At 44.7% G+C, this 22,700-nt stretch overlaps 1 protein-coding gene across 2 annotated transcripts in view; it reads right to left on the reverse strand.

Moving 5' to 3' along the window:
- The window catches only part of Samd5 (sterile alpha motif domain containing 5), a 405,507-nt gene extending 403,349 nt beyond the window's left edge, over positions 1-2,158 (reverse strand). Inside the window, exon 1 of one of the 2 annotated variants that reach the window (XM_028861640.2) lies at positions 621-2,158. In XM_028861640.2, coding sequence (XP_028717473.1) covers positions 621-1,079 — 459 coding nt within the window. In that variant the 5' untranslated portion in view covers positions 1,080-2,158. The remainder of the gene's footprint in view (positions 1-620) is intronic. The other variant, XM_028861645.2, reaches the window with a different exon arrangement.
- Positions 2,159-22,700: the final 20,542 nt, after the last annotated feature.

The raw sequence follows: 22,700 nt of genomic DNA on the forward strand, positions 1-22,700 counted from the left end.
TCGGTACCCCACCATCCCGGAATACTTCAGCCAAAGGAACCTGTCTCATGTGAATAGGCACCTGCTTTGTTTTTAATTCCCCAACTCTTACCCCCAGGTTAATCATACACGTTTCAGTAGCAGGGTACTGAGACCAGCAGGACCTGAATTTCCCTTCTCCTTCGGAATAGCCACCTATTCCTCTTGAAGTTTCTCAAAACTCGGGGGGGGGGGGAAGTAAAGAAAAAGAAAAAAGAAGGTTGAAAATAAAGCAGACGTAACCCATCTTTTTGGTATTCTTCAAATGCAAACACTGCTAGAGGCATTTGGATTTTCCAGTGGTCACCAAAAGCAAGCACCCATTCCTTGCCCAGGACCTAACCATTGAGCCCACATACAACAGGGTGCCGTGTGCCTGGCTCAGAGTTGTCTAGAGGCAGAATCTGACTGACCAGCTATTAGTGACGCCAGGACGGACAGAATACACAGATAACGCAGAAAATAGAAGAGTCCCAGACACCCCAAACACCCTGGCCTCTCAGTTGTCACCTAGACTATCTGCTGAGCCGCTGCAGAAGCGCCAGGCCTGGTCCCCCTCCCGCCGCGCCCCCAGGGCCGCCCCGGCGGCAGCGCCTCCTTACCTTGCGCGAGTACGGGGGCTTGCTCAGGTGGATGCCATCGCGGACCAGCTTATCCCGGATCATGATCTTCAGCTTCAGCTTGGGGTAGCTCACCAGCTCCCTGCTGCGGGGAGCGCTCGCCTGGCCACGGGGGTCCCCGCGAGTACCCTGGGCCGAGCCGCCACATGGCTCCCCCCGGCGGCCTGGGGGCACCGCGTCCACCTGCGGTGCGGGTGGCACCGGCTGAGGCTCGAGCGTGAAGTAGAGGCCGGCGGCGGCCGCGTCCTGTTCCCGCAGCCGGCGCACAGCCTCCAGGATGCGCCGGCGGTGCGCGGGAGCCAGCACCCCGATGGCGTCCAGGTCCGGGTCTCCGATCTGCTTGCACACTTCCAGGTCATCGTAGCCATTATCCACGAAGGACTCGGCGTACTGCGGGAGCTGTAACGCTTTCAGCCACTCGTAAACTATGTTGGTGCACATGGCTGAGACTCGGAACTCGCCGGCGAGTACCCAAGTGGCACTGGCGGCACCAGTTCTTGGAACTTTTAATCCTCTCCTGGAAGGGGGTGGGGAGAAGAGACAGCTGGAAAAGTTTCTTGGTTAGTGGCTAGGCTCCGGCCGCAGAGCAAAAGCCATGGGAAGCAGCCTGGGAGAGAGCAAGCGGGAGCGAGAAGCGTCTAGCAGCAGCGAAGTGGATTCCCCGAGCAGGCGCGGCGCTCGCGGGCACTGGCGGCTGGGCGAGCGGCTCGGCTCCGCGCCGCCCCTGGATGAGCGGCCTCCGCGGGGAGGGGCGCGCGGGCGGGGCCGGGCACACCCCTCGCACCCGCGCGGGTCACCGTCGCGCCGCGCCGCCCAGGAGTTTCCCCAGCCCGGACAGTCCGGAGGCTGCCCGCTGCATGTCGCTTTCTGGCCCCCGCCGTGGGCGTCTGCACCCGCGTCCCACGCGGGGGAGATGGCTCCGGCCTGCAGACCCGCGGATGCCGGCGAGCTCCTGGTCTGCGCGCGTGTCAGTCACTTGTCGTTCCCGGGGTCACAGTGACCAGGCGGTTATTAAGCTTCCTGACTCCGGTGGCTACCTTTGATATCTTTCGACATTTCTGTTGAATCCGACTTCTCTAAACCCTTAGATTTCTCTTCGCTCAGTTCCCAAGCCTACAGTGACTCTCGCCGGCGCGTCCAAGGGCAGGTCCCCCACCCCCCCGCCACCTCATTGGGCTGAGCGAAGCTGTTAAGTCCAGTGTCCCTTTTCCCTTCTCAATGCACGTAGAATGTCCCTTCCAAGGAGCCTGCTGCCAGTCTCGAGTCGCACGGTGTGTCTGCCTCTGTGATCCCGCGCTCTGTGCCCTGAGCAGCAGCGTTTCGGCAGCAGGGTGGGCGCAACGTGGGGACCGTCCAGCCTGATGGGCGCGCGGCCCCTCCTCTCTACAGCTAGTCACGCTGGGTGCGCATCGGGAGGGGCACCGCTGCTCCTGGTTGCCTTGCCCTTCCAGGACCATCAGATCTGCGAAAGTTTGGGATGGGGTTGTTACTTTCTCCTTGGCCAGCGCATCCCTACCTGGTCTCCATAACCCACCCACCTCCCATCCTGCCACACACACACACCGCCTTGTGTCAGACCCCCTCGATCTCGCCTGCCTTCTGCTTTTTCCCCCACCTCTCATCACAATCATTCTGCCCCCCCCCGGGGGGTGGCTGCATGCCCAGGGACACCTGAGGTTTTCTGCCTCGGAGACAGGGATCACAGCAGACTCTTCCTTCTCTGCCCCAGGATCGCGTGTTAATCGATACACCACCATGCAGCTTGCTTTAAAAAGAACGCTAGGGCATCTAGCACTTTCTGTCTAGATGAGAGTAACAAAATCAACCGAGATTCCCCCTGGTGCCAATGTCCCAGCTTTGGAGGTGTGGGTCGGGGGACCCGAGTTCCTGGACAGCGTTTCCCTGGCTCTGATCTTTTGGGGAAAAGATAAAACCTTAGGAAGCCTTACAGGTGGCAACAATTTCCTCCCTTTTCACAGAAGTAAGAGCCAGGTTCACTCTTGAGCTAGTGCTTGAAGACCAGACCCATACCTTTTTTCCTGGAGTCCTCATGGGGCCGTGACTGTCTCTTGCCATGACACTGATGAGTGGGAACTAGTGGTTTTAGTGTCATTTCCCTATCTTCAGGGCCTTAGGTTGTGGGGAAGGGATTTTCTGTGTTTCTCTTCCTCTAAATTAGCGTAGCCCCCTTGGAACATGCACACTGAGAATCAGATGATATTTTTACGGTCTGGAAAATACCTGTTATAGTTGCACCCAAAATGCTCCCATATTTCTACAGTTGCGGGGGGTGGGGGTGGGGGTGGGGTGGGGGGTGGCTGGGTGTCTCTGTTCCCAAGCTTCTGGACCCAAGAATCTCACATTGAAAAAGAGCTACCAGAAAGGACCTTATATTTGGGGAGAGGAGAAAGACAACGCGGGTAGTTGTGGAGCTGTGTCTGTCCCTAGCCCTAGATCACCTGAGTTGCCCTTTCCAGAGCCTGGATTAAGGTCCTCGTCCAGTGCAATGCTCTGGGTAGCACCCGACCCTCCCTATCTAACACAGATCTCAGCTAGCCTTCTGTGCCTTGCCAAAGCAAGCTCACAGTGCCCCCTCGTGTCCAAGTGCTGGAATTTTAAGGCGTTGCCCAAGTCCCAAACTTGTTTTGTTCAGAGGAAGGAAGAGGGCTTTGTGGTTCCTAGTCACCTTAAATTACAGGTGATGTCCTCACGGATACCTCCGCATCTCAGTGCTTTGTCAGGAAAACTTTTGTGTTTTTCGAGAGGCGAATATTCCAGTCGTTTCAAAATAATTCTGCTGCAAGGGAACAGAAGCGATCAGCAGATAACCATTTGGAAGTTGGTATCGTATGCCAGGCATCTCCATGTATGTCTAAACATATGTGGTACATAATAGCACTATCCGCTAGCTTCCAGAAAAAGATGATACATCTCTGAAACATTCACTCCGAATTTGTTCACTATAGAGTCAGGGAGTAGAGAACTATGAAGAGGGAAACTCAGGGCCAGGCTTCCAGTTACTGGACTTCGAGATCCCCAACTGCGCCTAGAGTAACAAGCAGAAAACATTGGGCTAGTTGTAAAAGCTTAGTCTCTTATTTATTTTTGATGTTTGTTTTTTTAAAAAGGAAGCTTAAAGCTTTTGAGCTTATTGCCATGGTTTTTCTTTCCCAAGTTGTGTGAAAAGTCCAATAACATTACTTAATGGTCCTTCACCTTCTCAAACACAGCCTCTTCCCCTCAGGGAGCTTCAGGACATTCATTTTGTCTCGTTAATCTTCAGCAAGCCAGTGAGTATTTTTATTTCCATTTTACAATTAGGGAAACTGTATTGGAGGAAGATGAATGGCTTGCCCAAGGTCATGTGGTAAATCAGGATAGAGACAAGAACAAGCCGGTCTTGTCGAAAGCCTCTCCTTCTCCATAGGCAGCAGGAATTCTCCCTTATTTATGTTCAGGGCACTGCCCAATTGGGAAATAAAGCATCTCTCTCAGGAGGGGATGGCTTTTATGAATTAATCATTTGTTAATCAGTCATAAATAAAATCTCCTGGCTTTTGACTTCTCGCTTTCCTCTTTTGCACACTTTTCCCGTGCTTGCTCGAGTCTCTGTGAGAAGCTGAGGGAATTCTATGCCTCTGCTGCTGCCACAGAGAGACTCTTGATAGACTTTATTATTTCTGAAGTCACACATGCAAAACTTCTGCACCCTGTGCTTGTCTCTACTTCCCTTGGAGGCACCTAGTCCAGAATGAAAAGGCAAATGATAGGGGGTGGCGAGAAGATGGCTCAATGAACAGAGTAACTCGCTGCAGGGAGTCCCTATCCTGTGTCTAGATCCTTCTGTACCTAACTAAGAAGAGTTAGGCTGGGTGCAGGGGCATGGGCATGGGCCTGGAATGCCAGTGCTGGGGGGAGGGGAGGAGTCAGAGACAGGTAGATCCCAGGGATACTTGAGAGCAGAAATGGGAAGGTCCAGGTTCACTGAGACCCTTTCATAAAAATAAGGTTGATCGTGAGCTGGGAAGTTTTCAGAGGCTGACTTACGGCCTCAGACATGCACATACAGGCAATCACCATGTGCACACATGCAGAGAAGTAACCGATTTTAAGGTTTAGAGGCCTTCAGGAGCTAAAAGCCAATTCCTTAGCCACTGCAGCACCCAAATTCACACCGAGGAAGTAGAAGTCTAGGGAACTCAGGTCTCCTATTGAAGTTCACACACATGTGACAGACCCCATTTCTCTCCCCCCTGGCCCTGTACAACACTACCTACTTTTACCTGGTTATTGTCAAAAGCATATTTATTCATCATTGTTTATAGAGTAGACAGTACAGGACACCAAAGCAAAAACCAAACAGTCTTTTCTTCATTAGTGGGAACTGGAGAGATTTCACCATATAGAAACTTAACTGGTATGGTTTTTTGTTTGTTTGTTTGTTTTTGTTTTTGTTTTTTAATATGTGCTCTCCCATCCAAGTACCAACCACATCTAACCTGGATCAGCTTCCAAGATCAGGCACACCAAGGGATGTGTAGCTGTAGACCTGTGGATTTTGGAAATCATGCTGTACTGGCAGGTACTGTCTACCTGGCACAGCTAGAATCATCAGAGGGAGGAGCCTCCATTGAGGAAATGCCTCCATGAGATCCAGCTGTAAAGCATTTTCTCAATTAGTGATCAATGGCGGAGGGCCCAGCCCATGGTGGGTAGTGCCATCCCTGGGCAGTGCCATCCCTGGGCTGCTGGTCCTAGCTTCTATAAGAAAGAAGACTGAGCAAGTCATGGGAAGCAAGTCAGTAAGCAGCTCCCCTCCATGGCCTCTGCATCAGCTTCTGCCTCCTTGTTCCAGCCCTGCTTGAGTTCCTGCCCTGAATTCATATAATAATGGACTATGGTCTGGAAGTGTAAACCAAATAAACCCTTTCCTACCCAACTTGCTTTTCGGTCATGGTGTTTTGTCGCAGCAGTGAAAACCCTAGCACATACTTAATAGTGTCTGGTTAATACCAGATTTTGAAATTGAACCTTGACTTTCAGGACCCCTCACACACACTTTCAAGTGTCTCTCATGATCCTGCTCACAGCCTTAAAACACCAAGATAATTTACCCCACACACCTTGTCAAGTACCTTTACTTTTTTACTAGGTATTTTTGATGGATAATGCTTTATCCATCTTAGAGTTTTTTCATTAAAGAAAAATTAAAAACCAATGCTGGTTGTTATTTAATACACTGAGGTGTGGGCTCTTTTCATTTGATTGATTCCTTGATTTAACTGGGCTTTGTTGTATTTGCAACAGTGACTCTTCTTTAAATGAAAATCCCTGGGAAAGTAGATTGCGGAGAAAGTTTCTATTTAAATACCATTTCAGAACTATTTTGCAATGATAATAACTATGGAACATGCAAAGTTAACACTGACATTCTCAGTGTAATTAATGATAATTATATTCAGGTTTTAAAGTCTAAATATCAGAAAGCAGCTTTTCTGCTCAGGAACTCGATTCGGGGTTGCCAGATGAAAAAAAAATAATTTGTTTTGAAATTTTCCTGGTGTTCCGTAAGGTTCCATACTACTTTATTTAGAAGATAAATGTTCATACCTAGTGTGTATAAAAATTAAATTCCATTAGCATCTATTAAACGTCAGTCCCCTGGGTATCTAGCCTTGTAAAAGTGGAGCATATATAATATTAATCTTAAAATGCTAAATATGTCTCGCCTCTGTTTAAACCACAAGCAGAAAGCATCTGAAAGGGCTGTAAGCCACAGAGAGAAAGGGGAGTAACGGGCTTGAGTGATGTAACAGGCAATCTGTTCTTCAGTGGTTGGGAGTGAGGGGTGGGGCAGGCACCTTAATTGGGGGCAGGCTGGGTAGGGGTTTCTGTTAATGGCCTTGGGCTCTGGATGTTATATTTATGTGTGACAACATATTTGAAAGTGGGAGAGGCAAGGGGCAGTGGGGAGTACCAGCAGGAAGCCATGAGATTATGGCTTGCTATTATCTAGCAGGCCTTTCTTTTTTAAAGGCAGGCACAAAGCAGGTGAAGAATGTTCTAGAAGTCTTTGGCTTAGAGGTCGCCAAGAGGAGAACAAGAGACTATATTCGTGATAGAGAATAAAACGAAACCCACGAGAGAACACTCTTGTTCCATTATCTCTGCTCATCTCCAAACTATATTTGAAATGCACCCCAAAGATGAACCCAGCATTTCCTGAGGTAAAAATAGGGGGTGCGGGGCTCTGCTAGGTAGCGCGGGCAACACTTGGGAATACCCCTTTTTCTTTTCTGTTTCAGTCTGAGAAAAGCTAACTTAGCACTTAAACGCTAGGTTATGTAATTTCCAACAAGTGAAATGATATTGATTTAAAAAAGCTCTTTTAGGCAAGTGAAAAATGAGTTAAATATGTCATCACAACAATGAAATCCTTGGACTTCAGCAGAGAACAGCTGCTCCCAGGTGAGGGTTTACTTCCAGGCAGGAGTTAGGACAAATGACTCCTGACTCCAAGGCCCCTGTGGTTCCTGAGGACTGGGAGGCTGCTGATAATCTGTTTTTGAGGGTAAAGGAGCCTTATGTTTTTGCAGGAACATTTTATTCCTTCTTATACGGAGTGAAGAACATAGGCCCTGGTCTCACTAGTGGTTTCCCCCTCTGGTTTTGCATTTGACTCCTTAGCCACCTTGGATTTTAAGAACAGGACCGATGGCACTCGCCTTTAATCCCAGCACTTGTGAGGCAGAGGCAGGTGGATATCTGTGAGTTGGAGGCCAGCCTGGTCTACAGAGTGAGTTCCAGGAGAGGTACACTGAGAAATCCTGTCTCAGAAAAAAAAAAAAAAAAAAAAAAAAAAAAAAGAATAGGACCGATGGATGAACGTCTGTATGACAAAAATTAGAAACTGCCGACAACCACTGGGCCAGCAGCCTGCAGGGCAGACTGCTCCTAACTGAGGGCCGTTATCCATGATGGCAGATCACACCCTTGAGCAAGAACAATCAGATCCTAAGAACCAGATTGTTCCCTACAAGAGGTAACCATGATAACAACTTCTACAGAACCAGAAGTGAGACAGTAATCACCGGACTCTGCTAGACCAGGACTGCTTAATTATGCCGACCTCTTATGCTCCCTGCCTCAGCTCTTCCTCTACTGAAACCTAAAGCTCCTGTCAGTCAAAGAAGGACTTGTGATGATGGCCCCTTATCTTTTCCACCCACAATGACCACATTGGTTAAATCACCTCTCTCTGCTTTTCCTTATTGCTTATCTCTTTAACTAGGGTGTTAGGAATGAGTGGCGGACCTACCCTGTTGGTATTACCAGAACTATTAGGGTCACAGCCTGCAGTGGCAGCCCTGACAGCCTGCCTAGCCACCTGCCCTTAATAGACCGATTTAACTGAAGAGAGAGAAAGACAGAGAGACAGAGACCTAGACAGAGAGAGACAGAGACAGGAACAGAGACAAACTGTCCTCTGACCTTAACACACAAGCCATGACATGTGCATACCCACTCCCACAGATAAATAAATGAATAAAATTCAAAATACAACAAAATAGAGAAGCAGAGGCTCAAACTATTAGGACAAACCTATTGATGTCTGTCAAATTCTCAAAAATTCAGAAGTTTAGCAACAAACTCTTTGGCAAGGTGATAAGTGCAGAGCTATTCTCACAAACTAAGTGTTGGAAAAAGAAAAAGAAAATGAGTGTGGCCTGCTGGCACAAGACAGTAATCCCAGCTCCTTGGGGTACCAAGGCAGAGGGTAGCCTGGGCTACAGAGTCAAGACCAGCTTGGACAAATTGTGAGGTACTGTCTAAATATAAATGGTGAAAAAAGAGCTTCAATTCTAGGCACTAACTTCAGTGAGTCCCCAAGCAGCCCAGCACAATAGTGTGAGGATTACCAACAAGGATGATAAGCATGATGGACCGAAGTTCATTGAATATGGGATCCTGTACTGGTTTAATAAAACCTAAATTAGCTAAGAGAACGTTGCTGATATTAAGACAAAATTCTTCAGGCCAGACCCAGACCATTTTATAGCTGAGAAACAATGAAGGAAAGGGCCCATGCCTGCCTGTCTGAGGTAATCACCATTTCAAGTGAGGCAGAGAAGCATAGGAAATAGTTTAGTAACTGTGGACGCCTCTTGGCTTGGGCTATGCACAAACCCCTCTTTTAACAATGCACTTGATAGCTTAGATTCTTCACTAGCATGTACCGTGCATACACACTCTTTCCTATACAATGTCTTTAGCAACCTGTTAGCAACCTGGGATCCCTGTCTGGATGCACACCCCTTTTCCTCCCCTTGTCAACAATGAAACCAAGATTCTGTCCAACTGTACTCTCCTTTGGTATGGGTACAAGACCAGAACATGACAGCATTTTATAGCATTTGTTACAAGTGATGTTTTAAAAAATATATGAATAAAACATCACACAAGATAGCTGGGAGAAGAATGCAGAGCAGCCCAGACTAAGCTTGGTGTATTTGGAAAGCCTGTGAGCTGGAACACGGTGAGACTGGGGAGGAGACAATTGCCTGGGATAGAAAGAGGGGGCAGGGCCAAGTCCCTGAAGGCTCTAGGGCTTGCTGCATGTGTGTTGTTGGAGCTCCTGAAGGTCTAGTCACAGGGGCAGTCAGAGCCGATCCAACGTTTAGCGGGACCTTTCTGAATGTTTCAAGGAGCAGGAGAAGCCCCAGCGGCTAAGAGTTGGAGCAGTAAGACCAGTTAGGAATCAAGTTCATAGGCCCAGAAAGAAAAGAGCCACTTGAACTTAGGCACGACAAAGATGGCAAGAAGCCTGTGGAATTTGCGGTGTTTACTGGAAACAGCCAGTGAGAAAAAAGGCGACTCAAGGATGACTCTTGAGCGTGAGCACTTCGGTGAATGGGTTGTTACCTTCTGTTGGTTAATCTCGGTTCTTGAGTTCTTTGCATCTGGACCCAACTGAGAGGAAAGCTGCTGGGCACCCATGTGAGGGATGCTTTTGATCAGGTTACTTGACGAGGAAAGAGCTGCCGCCCTCAGTATGGGTGGGACCTTCAGGTGACAGCCAGATAAGAGGTCTGAGGAAAGGGGCTTGGCTCTGTGCCTGCGTGTGTGCACATCTCAATGGTGAGTTAGTTCATTTACTGTTAGCGCCTCTGTCTAGGTGCTTCGTTGTCTCACCTACCCTCTTGTTGCTACAGCCTCGACTGCTGAAGCCACCACTGTGTTCCTTACCTGGTATCAGAAACCAGCTTCTTTGAGTTTCCAAGATGGACTGAAGACCGGGGGCTCTCCAAGAATCCTGCAGGTCTTCAGCACTGGGTTAAGATTGTTAATGTGCCCAGTCTTGGGTAATGAGTGTCTACTTGCAGGAGTAGTTCTCAACCTGTGGGTCCTGACCCCCCCCACGGGGCTCGCATATCAGATCTATATTTATATTACATTATGACTCATAACAGTAGCAAAAATACAGTTATGAAGTAGCAAAGAAACAATTTTATGGCTGGGGGTCACCACAACATGAGGAACTGTATTAAAGGGTCGCAGCGTAAGGAAGGTTGAGAATCTTTGGTCTACTTGGTTCTCAGCCTCTTCCGCGTAAAAACAGTCATTGCTGGCCTACCCAGACAGACATAAGTGAGTCTAATAAATCTCCTTTTACCACAAGTACGTCACAAATTCTGCAGGTTTCTTCCCTCTGGGCTATGGTCCTGGGCTGCGTTAGATAGCAAGACGTGGGGAGCAAGCTGGTAACTCCAGTGTCTCTGCTTTGGTTCCTGTTTTGAGTTCCTGCCCTCACTTCCTTTCCGGAGGAACTGGAAGCCGGAAGCTGAAATAAACTCTTTCCTCTCCGAGTTGTTTTTGATCATTGTGTTTTTATCCCAGCAACAGACACCTAAGTAGGACACAAGGTGATAATTTTTGAAAGGCCTTGTTTAGATAAATCATCTAGAGAAGCCATACTGGTAACCTTGGTGGTCAAGAAGGGAAGGTGTCACTTGATACAAGTTACAATCACTTACACAACAGTTACAGTACCGTGAAGGAGGTGCCAGCCCTGACATCGGAGAAACAAGGGCCGGTTAAGCCCTGATGGAATTCCAGAGAAGGAAACTTTCACAACCTGCCTTAACATAACCCGCCATCCGACAAACACTGCAGGAGCAGAAATTACAGGTCTTAGAAGTCTTTTCCCGGGGCCTGAGATCAGTGGTGTCGATGAGCGAAGACAATTTACAAGTCACTAACTGGGCACAGAGACATAAATCCCAGGGACAAAAGAAATAAAAGAAAAAGGAGCGCAGAGGCTGGATGAAAGCGAGACTTTCTTAACTTTTATTGCATTAATTTAATTCTATTCCTGGAAATAATAGAAAATGACTTAAGGCAATTTCTTTTTTCTTTCCAGAAAATCCAAAAGAATTTTGCTTTTGATTGGTAAAAGGAAGGTGAGAATAACTCATGAGAATCACCACGAGGGGTTTATAAAATATAAAAGCTGTAAAGTAGACTTTTTCCTGAAGAGGTAAAAATTTAAGATCTTTGCAAAAACTATGCTCTCCAGAAGCCCCACTAGATTAATGGAGAAGGGGGATTTTTATTATTTTTTGACAAAAAACTTAGAGTGTGCATTAAAATGGAAATCCAACGAGGAAGACACTAGATGATAAATAAGAACGTAATGATAGATTATGTAACCTTGAATGAATATATGTTCATATATCTTTTAGTTCCTTGTGGAATTGTGAGGTGGGGGAGGCAGATTCTTTGAAATAAATGATGTCAGTGTGAGTATGTGGTGGAAATTCTGTGCCTTTCCTTAAAATATGTGCATCTTCTAAAGAGAAACACACACATGACTCCTCTGTTCAGAGAAACTTATGTAATATGAGGAGCCAAAGGAATTAGCTAACATTAATAGTAAGCCTCGGGGTGGGGGTGGGGGTGGGGGTGTTGGATAGATGGCTTAGTGGTTAAGAGCCAGCCCTGCTTTTCAGAGGACCCAGGTTTGGTTTCCAGAACCCACAGTGACTGAATTACAACCACCTGTTAATTCCAGTTCCAGGGGATCTGACTCCTCTGTCCTCTGTGGGTACCCACACTCACATTTTTTTTAAAAAATGCTTGATCAGTACAGAGAAATCTATAAGCAAAATATTTTAATATAACTGGTTTTAGAGAAAATCTGTTTTTCATACAGCTATTGGATTCTGAATTGTATTTTCCCCTCTACAAGTATTGCAATACAACGAAGGTAAAACAATTGGGAAGTAGGGAATGTTTTCAATAATTAAAAGAAAAAAAATGTTATACATTTGTCGTAATAGCATGCATTAACAGGACACATTGACGATGTCCGATTCTGCAACCTCTGGTTTCATGCTGACCTTGTGGTACTGGACACTGGTTTCTCCCGCTATGTAACCCCCTTGTTGGGATGACAAGCCACTGATTGTCCTCCCCAGCTTTTCCTTTCTGAGCCTCTTCTTTTGGCCCTCTCTGGTAGAAAACCATCCCAATTTCCATAGTTCTCTCGGTATGCTTCTTCCCCATGCAACTCATGGACTCTCTGTGAATGACTCAGAAGCCACTCTGTCTCCAAAACTGTTGTGGTATACTATTTTAACTGTGTAAAGATGTGTTACATTTGTTTGTGCTGCGGAATATTACCTTAACTGTGTAAAGGAGTGTTACATTTGTTTATGCTGCATTCGTTTATGAAAAGATGTGTTGCTGTTTCACCTTGCCTGCCTAAGGTACCTGATTGGTTTAATAAAAAGCTGAATGGCCAACAGCTAGGCAGAAGAGGGATAGGCAGGGCTGGTGGGCAGAAAGAATAAATAGAAGAAATCTAGGAATGAGGGAAAAGGACAACGAGGGAGAAAGAAAAGGGAGAGGCCTGGGGCCAGCCAGGCAGCTGCCAGCCAGCAGACATGGAGTAGTACATAAAGAAAGAAAGATAAAAAGCCCCAAAGCAAAATGTAGATGAAGAGCAACAGGTTAATTCAAGTTAAAGAAAAAAAACTAGCCAGAAATGAGCATAAACGAAAGCCAAGAATTCGTAACTAATAATAAGTCTCTGTTTCATGGTTTGGAAGTTGGTTGGTGGCCCCCAAGAGAAAGCCCAGGACACAAAATATCTCTTTCATTTTAAATCCAAAGTTCTGGGTTTCCCATGGAACAAAGAAACACAAACATCTCACTATTAATTAAATTTCTTATCTAGGTCCACACACCAAAATTAAAATCTGCTTCTCTTTCAAACAGTTCTTCTGTATTCTATATATTCAAGTCATGGACCAAGTGCCCCTATGCTGTGCACAGGGATGAACTCTCTTGATATTAAAAGATGAGGTTGCTTATTCACTGCTCCTGAGAACTTGGGATCCAAGAGGAATCACAAATATCTAAATACCAAAGATAAGACAATGAGGATGTGCTTAGCTAGCTCTAAGAATGAAGAGCTCACTGGGTGTGAAGGTACACTCCTTTAATGTTACCATTTGAGAGGCAAAGGAAGGTGGATCCCTGTGAATTCTAAAACCAGCCCAGTCTGCATAGTGAGTTCCAGGCTAGCTAGGACTATATAGTGATATCCTGTCTTAAAACTAAAATAAAAAATAATAATGAAGAGCTGATGATGAATGAATGAAGAGCAATGGATGATGGATACCCAGCTATTGACATGCTTAGCATTTTGGTCTGCAGCTTGGATGTAGTGATGAACGATCTGAGTGGTTTTAGCCTAGATACATTAATGACTGTGAGGAAAATGTTGTAAAATTACTGTGGTAAGTATAATGATATGACAAATATAATGTATGTATTATATTTGTTAAGCATATAGGTATGTATGTTGATAGAGAGGAGACAATGCACCACTGGGCTGTGAAATCAAGGCTGGCTGACAGGTTCAACAATTCTACTGTAGTATGTACATCCTTCCAAAATTCATCCGAAAAGGGTATAAAAATATTGACTGTCATGTCACTTACAGCGATAGGACCTTGGAAGGCACTCATCATTCAACCCTTGGAGAATGGACAAGTAAAATCATGGCATGGAAGAGTATGCAGTGTGCCGGAGAGCACACACAAAAAAAAAGAATTCAGGGGCTCATGACCTCCTGTTCAGAGTACATGCCACAGACGGTATGGAGGAAAGAGAAGAACAAGTCAGCTTGACATCTCTAGTCTGTGCTTAAGACAGATGTGTGGAGAGATGGAAGCTGTGTTTCCACTGGACCCTCCATTTGGGAGAGTTACCAAGAAACCAGAGCAAGCCACGGCTCTGTATCTACAACTGAGACTCACTCGGAAGGGTTTTAATGTCTCCTCTCCCTGTGATCATGAAACCCTGTTCATCATCACAAACCCAGGTCTTGGAGAAAGCCTCTCTCATATCCACCATCTTCACAGTGTTTTAGGATGCACCCTCAGCCTACCCGTGTACCTACTGGAGGCTTTGAGAAATGTTGAAACTGGTTTGAGTATTTGCACTCTTAGTAACACATTCAGGCCTGGTGACTCTAAATCTCTGCAGTTGTATGGCCCAGGGCAAGCTATTGAACCTTGCAAGCCAGGGAATTTCCTCTTTCAAATGAGCTGGATGCTTGTAGTACGATGCTTCACAGGCCTGCTGGAAGGATGAAATTAGATAGCATGATTAAAGCACATGGCTTCATAAATCTCAGTGAATATTATTACTAAGTATCTTGCGACACACACTAGACTGGTATAGCTTTTTACTTAAGAGTGCTAAGCTGAGCCCACTTAGTGCTTATCGATGAAGATAACAGGGATTTGTAGATGATGCTTCCCCCACCACACACAATATAGCATAGTTATAGAACTAATGGAGCCTTAATAAAAAGTCAACCAGTGAATCATATGCCATTTTCTGTTCATTGACCTTTTGGTCCATGCACTAACCTTCATGGTTTCTCTATTCTCAAATATCTTAGCAACAGGTATAACCTGGTCACCTGAAAAGTTAGGAATGAATGATAGCTTTCCTTTTAATTAATTTTAGTACCTATAGTACCATGTTAATCATTAATTTTAAATGTTTAGTCATGTATTTATTTATTGTTAAATCATAACTTTAAATCATATGATTTAAGAATCATACATATGTATTTATGGAACACAGTGTAACATTTTAAAGTGCATACATAATAGATGTATAATATCTGGGGCAGAGTTACAGGTATGTCCATTTCCTCAAATATTTACCATTTCTTTACAAATACAAACTTTTAATAGATTATGACATAAACCAAATTTTGGGTCTCTCTATTTTATACACATACTTAAATATCACATGGTACCCTGTAGTATGTATAGCTATTACATACAAATAAAAAATTAATATGTAGATATAGATTTAAAGTAGGTGATTTTCTGGAAAGAGTCAGCTGGTAAATGTTTCCGGCCTTGTGTTCTGTAGAAACACATGGACATGCTCAGCTAGTGATCCCACAGAGTTCAGTAGATAGTCCTTTAAAAAGATAGACAGTTTTATTATGTGCTGCACATAAGAATATTCGTGCAAATACAGTGAAGTTTGTTCAGACGTTTCTGCAATCCAAAGACAACCCCCTTGGGATGAAGCTACAAGACAGTTTACTGGGGTCCACCATGAAGATCGGAGTCTTTCAAGATCTTTGCATATTTGAGGATTTCTTTCACGAACCCTAGGGCTGTAGCCAATTTGCCTTATGAGACCGCTGGCCCCATTCCTTGTGTAAGTGAATTTGGTGTGAGGGTTACTAACCCCGCATGGAGCTCACTGAGACTGTGATGACCAAGGAAGACTTGGGACAAACAAGGCAGGATACAGGACTCCTTTTCCTCTTTGCTGCTGAGCGGTGCTGATGAGATAATTGGAACTAAACCCAGGAAAGGTTGAAAAAAGATGAGAATCAGAGGCACAAGCAGAGTACACACTGTTGGTCTTTAGAAGCATTGGTGACAAACCTTGGGACTTTCTACACTTGAAGCTTTGTGATCTCCCTTTGAACATAATCAGTTCCTTAAGCCTTTGATAAAGATAAATGGGGGTAAGGGAACGTGATTTCCATGAAGACAGTTTTCTGGCTACAAGCAGGGCTATTATTGGCCTTTTGGCCATTCAGCTATTCTAGAATCCACGAACAGCCAAGTTCAAGCTTGCAGCACAGCAGTTTCTTGATGGCAAAAGGTGTAGCAAAAACAACACTGCTCTCCTAAAGAATGCAGAATTGCGGACTTTTCAAAGGTGCATCAGCATCTGTCTCAGCTAACTTTCCGTCGCTGTGATAAATGCCATAACCAAAAGCAGCTTGGGATGGAAAGGGTTTTGTTGGCTTCCATATCCCAATTATAGTCTATCATTGAGGGAAGCCAAAGAAAGAAACTAGATTCAGGAACTGGAGCAGAAACCACGGAGGAGTGCTGCTTACTGGCTGGCTCTGCTTTGCCTGCATAGCCTGCTTTCCTAGACCACCAGGATCACTTGCCCTGGGGTGGCACCACTCTGAATGGGTTGAACCCTGCCACATCAATTATTCATCAGGAAATGCCCTAGAGACTCTCCTGCAGGTAATCTGATGGAGGCATTCTCTCAGTTGAGGCTCTTCTTCTCAAGTTGGCAAAAGAACTAACAAGGACAGTTTCTGTGACGCCATGTATCTTAATCAGTGTGCTGTTGCTGTGAAGAGACACCATGACCAAGGCAACTCTTATAAAAGAAAGCATTTAATTGGGGGCTTCCTTACAGTTCAGAGGTTTAGTCCATTATCATCATGGTGGGGAGCATGGCGGCACACAGGTAGGAATAGTGTTAATGAAGTAGCTAAGAGCAATATCCTGATGTGATGACTGAGAGAGACTCAGAATTTGGCATAGGCTTTTGAAATCTTAAAGCCTGCCCCAGAGACATACTTTCTACAACAAGGCCACACCTCTTAGTCCTAATCCTTTCAAATAGTACCACTCTCTAGTAACTAAGCACTCAAATATATGAGCCTATGCGGACGATTCTTATTCAAATCACTACATTCCACTCCCTGGCATCCAAAGGCTTGTAGCCATATCATAATAAAAAAAAAATCATTCAGTACAACTTAAGAAGTCCCCATAGTCTATAATAGTTTCAACAGTGTTTAAAAGTTCAAAATTCGGGGTTGGGGATTTAGTTCAGTGGTAGAGCACTTGCCTAGCAAGCACAAGGCCCTGGGTTGGGTCCTCAGCTCCGGGGGAAAAAAAGTTCAAAATTCAAATTCTCTTCTGATACTCACAGCAATCTCTTATCTGTAACCTCCTTAAAATCAAAATCAAAGTGCAGATCACAAACCTCCAACATACTATGGCACAGAACACACATTACCATTCCAAGAGTGGAGAAAAGAAGCACAGTGAGGAAATACTGAACCAAAGCAAGACTGAAAACCAGCTGGGAAAACTCTAAACTCTCCATCTCCTGTCTGATGTCAAAATGCTCCCCAGATCTCCAACATCTTTCAGCTTTGTTGACTGCAACACACTTCTTTCTCTTGGGCTGGCTGTCCTCCCAGTTAGCAACTTTCCTTAGCAGGTATTGAACAGCTCTGGCATCTCGAACATCTGGGGTCAACAACATGATGTAGGCTTCACCTTCATAGCTTCATGCAATGACCTCTCTGGGCCTCCATGCAGGGACATCCCTGACACACAGCTGGCCCCAGCAGCTTTCCTTAGCCTTGGAAACAACCCTTTTCTTATAGTTTTGCTGCTAAAGCTAGGACTGCATGGCCAAAGCTGCCAAGTTCTGCTGCTTGATGGGACTGGAACTCGGCCTCTTGTTATTCAATTACATTTGCATCAGATTTATGCTGTTTATTTCTTTCACAACTTAATTCCTTTTCACAAATTGGAAGCTTCGCTGGGTGGGGTCTTTCCCCAAGGTCACCGCTTCCTTTGTTCCAGTTAATATCAGGCTTTTCTTTAACGTTTTATCTTCTTGAACACAAGACTAAGCTCTACCACTCTTCCTGGTGCTCCCTTTTTCCTGAAACTGTACGTGTTGTATTTTTCCTTGCTCATCTTGCTCCTTTTCGTTATAAACCTGCATAAGAGAGGCCACTAATAACTACACTATGCTGCCAATACTAGACTGTCTTGAAATCTCCCCTGCCAATGTCATTAATCCAAAATTCTTCAATTTAGACTCAGACAGATTTTTAGGACAAGGGCACAAAGCAGACACATTCTTTGCCAAAATATCACAAGAATGTTCTCTAGGCCACTTACTAATATCCTTCCCCTATGAAACTTCTTGAGCTGGGCCCCACAGTTCACATCTCCCTGAGCACTACTGTCCATACTCCTGCTAAGATGTTCTCCTTAAGCCTCACTGTGGTAGTTTGAATGTAATTGGTCCCCATAATCTCATAGGGAGTGGCACTATTAGGAGGTGTGGCTTTGTTGGAGTGGGTATGGCCTAGCTGGAGGAAGTGTGTCACTGTGGGGGTGGGCTCTGAAGTTTCCTATGCTCAGGATACTGCCCAGTGTTTTAGTCAACTACCTGTTACTGCAAGATGTAGGGCTCTCAGCTACTACTCCAGCACCACATCTACCTACATGCTGCTATGCTCACCATCCTGATGATAATGGACTGAACCTCTGAAACTGTAAGCCACCGCAATTAAATGTTTTCCTTATAATAGAAACCCTAACTGAGACACCTACTTAACGAGTTTTAATTTGTTTTTAGTCCCAAAGTCTTCCATATTTCTCATAGGCATGGTCAGGCCTATCACAGCAATGTCCTGCTTCCTGGTACCAACTTCTGTCTCAGTCACTGTTCTATTGCTGTGAAGAGACACCATGACCAAAGCAACTCTTATTTTTTTTTTAAAGAAAAAAAAGCATTTAATTGGGGGCTGCCTTACATTTCAGAGGCTTAGTCTGTTATCATGAAGCATGGCAGTGTGTAGGCAGATACTGGAGAAGTAGCTGCGAGCAACAACTTGATCTACTGGCTGGGGAGAGAGACTCTGGGCCTGGTTTGGGCTTTTGAAGCCTCAAAGCCTACCCCCAGTGACACATTTCCTTCAACAAAGCCATACCTCCTAATCCTTCTAATCCTTTGAAATGGTGTCACCCTCTGGCTAAGCATTCATATATATCAGCCTATGGGGGAAGCCTTCTTATTCAAACCACCACACTATGCTTCAAACTGCAGGATAGCCTGGAATCAGCACCAGAGCTGGGAAGAAAACTTGGCTCCAAATGTTGGCTTTTTTCCATTTAAAGTTTAAAAATAACAATGAGGACCAATAAGATGGCTCAGCAGGTAAATATGATTGCCCAGGAAGCCTGGTGACCGGAGTTCAGTCCTTGAAACTCCCATAAAGGTGCAATTCGAGAACTGTCTCCACAAAGTTACCTTCTCTCTGTCTCTCTGTCTCTGTCTCTCTCTTGCACACACACACACAGTCATACTCACACATACACTCACACACACCACACATATCAGGCACTCTTACACATCCAAATAAATAAATACATTTAAAAATAATAATATGAAGTGATTAACAGTACAAATATTTCATTAAAAATACACATACTTAAAAATAGCTGGAGTTCACACGCACACACACGAATCTATGTTGCCATTTTTTAATAATTTATTTTTCCTAATGATCAAACTCACCTAGAGATAAAGTAACATAAATGTTAACAATGTTTACTTTGGATGGCAAGATAGTTAATTTTAATTTTTGTTTTATACATTTCAATTGTTTACTATTACCATATCTGTGCCTGTGGCCATAAACAGTAATAAACAGATGCTCAGTATTCATGCTGTCTGGCATGATCTTTCTCAGGAAAGGTTCCTCCTGTCTCATCCCCAACAGCAGACTCTGGTCTCCTGTTCCCAGAGGACAATTCGCAGGGGACACAGCAGTAGAGCAGACAGTCACATCTTTAGAGGGGCTGGAGAAATGTCTCCACAATAAAAAGCACTGGCTGCTTTTCTGGAGGAGCCAAGGAAATATTAGTACTCTTTTCATTTTATGTTAATGTTTGAAAATGTATTTATTTATATGTGTGTGCCCGTGTGTCTGCATGCATGTGTATGTGTGTGTCTGTAAAGATAATCTTGTGAGGACAGGTCTCTCATTCCACCTCCAGGTGCAATTCCCAGCCCCCACATGGTGGCTCACAACTATCTGTAACTCCAATTCCCACCATCTTCTGACCTCCATTGGCACCAGGCATAGGTATGGTGGACAGACACAGGTGCAGATGACGAAAGACTTGTGCTTATTAGAATAAGCAAAGAAACAAGAGTGAATTCTTCAGATAAGAACTGGAAGCTGAGCAGGGTTGGCCTAGATCCCATCAGGCGAGGGGCTTCCATTTTTTCTCTCCTTGTTTTCCCTTTTTTGGTCCTTCCTAATGGTTGGCATTCCTGGGAAGGGCTGTGCTGTTGGGAGTCAACCACTGCCAATTACTCTTCTTTACTTCCTGTTTGTGGGGTGGTGGGGCCAGTCAGTCCCCAGAGCTAACTTTCTGTTTAACACTACCACACTGCTTTTCTGAATCTGGACTTGAGATCACACCCGAAGCACCTGCCTCTTTTGACATTTCAAGACTGACAGCCATCAAGCCTTGAACATTCCTCATCCTTTTGGGCGGAACTGGATTTGCCTGGTAAGAAACCTCACCTGTGTTCTTCTGTTCTCTCTTTAGAATCCAGCTAGAGCTTCAAGCCCAGTCCCACCCCTCACCACAATGAAAGCCTAGAGCCAGCCTCCTTTCCTAGCTCTGCCAAGCCACTGGGGACCTGGTACAAGCGACATAATGCTAGGCCTTATCCTAGAGACCACAATCATATGAACAGTAAGGCTTCCCACAGTCTCCAGGGGTATGTGGCACCTCACTCTTGATATCACCGACCTGAGAAGGGGCCCCTTCTGCTTTTTCCAGAGTAGCCACAGAGGAGGATGTTCTTATTCCGCAGTCCCGTAACAACAACAATGGCGACCTTTGTCGTTACACTTGTTAAACTCTGCATTACCCACTTACCTGGCTATAGGCCCGACTCCCACTCCCTAAGACCCTAAGACCTGTTTAAGAACAGACGCTTTTTGCTGTTCATTTTTTCCCTCTGTACGGGAAGGTGGTGAGCATTTGTATACATGCAACAGTTAGGAATTGCTCCACAGGTTTCAAGAATGTGAAGCATCATTTCTTCATTTTCCTAAACAGATTTAAGTCAAATCTGTCTACCTTCAAGTTGCAATGCCTAGAATCTTCCTCAAATGAGGAAATCAGATAAAGGAAAGAGGAAAAGCTAAAGGTTTTGGTTAACCTTGGCTGGATTTTTTTTTTTTTTTTTTTTTTTGTCTAAGCCCTTTGGGACCTGATGTGATATGGTTCTGCTGAGAAGCTCTCTAATGCCATGTAAGTCTCAATGAACTCAGGCTCCAGGCAAACACAAAACCTCCTCCAAATCAAGACCCTTACCTTTTTATTTATAAGAGCTTGAATTCTTAAATATGGACAGACTCTGCCACAGGCACCCATGTATCCCATCCCCCTCCCTACCTCCATACCCATTTCTTTTGTTATACTGCATTATGGACAGAATATATTTTTTTCTTTCAAAAATGCATATGTGAAAATCTCAAGACCCATGTGCTTTGACATAGGCCTTTAACAAGCTAATTCACATGAAATAAGATCCTCAATGTAATAGAATTAGCCTAATCGGAAGAGATACTGATGCTCAGTGAGGAATATGTCTGTGATTCCCAGCACTTGGGAGGTGGAAGCAGGGGGATCTGGGGTATAGAGTGAGTTCAGACCAAACTGGTTTACATGAAACTTTGTCTTAAAATGGGGGTGGTGGTAATCAGAGGGCCTATTATCTATCTATCTATCTATCTATCTATCTATCTATCTATCTATCTATCTATCTATATCCATCCACCTATCTATGTATTATCTATTTGTCCATCCATCCATCCATCCATCCATCCATCCACCCACCCATCCATCTATCTATCTATCTATCTATCTATCTATCTATCTATCTATCTATCCTAAAATGTCAGATCTGTTGTGGCTAGCTACTTTCACAGAGTAAAATACATTGTCAATTCATCCATGTTGTCGGGATTTGTAATCACTAGCTATGAATTGAATGAGGGTATTCAACTACAAGAATATACCAACATTTGTCAATAGCTAATGGAAATTTAGGGTCTTTTTGATTCTTGGCTTTAGTGAACATCTGAATGTAAGTCTCTGTGGTTTGATGTTACATTTTAATTTTTCTCAGGTAAACCCCTGTGGGTGTAATGATATCTATAGGACCTCTATAAAAATCCCCTGAAATATTTTCAAGAGGTTCTAATGATTTACATTTGCCCAGTAAGTAAAAGAATTTGATACTTTGGTTTGAATGAAACACATCCCACAAGCCCATGTATTAAAGGCTTGGTTCTCAGTTGGTGATGCTATTGAGAGATGAGTTTATCAAGAATGTTCTAAATTCAACAATGGATTGATCCATTGATAAACTGATAGGTGGATGGACAATTAAAATATAGAATCTACTTGGAAGTAGTAGGTCAGTGTGTGTGTGTGTGTGTGTGTGTGTGTGTGTGTGTGTGTGGCTTGCAGCTTACCTTTATATTACTTTAATAAACACCATGATCAAAAGCAACTTGGAGGAAAAAAAAAGGTTTATTTTAGCTTGCAGGTTATAGTCCATCATCAAGGGAAGCCAAGGCTTGATGTTAAGGCAGGGACCTGGACCAAACCTTGGAGGAATGCTGCTTACCATCTTACTTCCTCTGACTTGCTTAGCTACCTTATTTATAGAGCCAAGGCCCATGGACCGATGGATGGAATTGCACATGGTGGAGTGGGTCCCCCTATATCAATTATCAATTAAGAAAACGTCCCAGTCCCATAGACACGGCCACAGGCCAATCCAAACCAGAAAGTTCATTACTGAGGCCCCTTCTTCTCAAGCGATTCTAGGCATGCCAACTTGGTGGAAGCTAACTGTGGT

Source organism: Peromyscus leucopus, chromosome 8a (genome assembly GCF_004664715.2).
Source record: "Peromyscus leucopus breed LL Stock chromosome 8a, UCI_PerLeu_2.1, whole genome shotgun sequence".
In the NCBI taxonomy this organism is placed as follows: Eukaryota; Metazoa; Chordata; class Mammalia; order Rodentia; family Cricetidae; genus Peromyscus; species Peromyscus leucopus.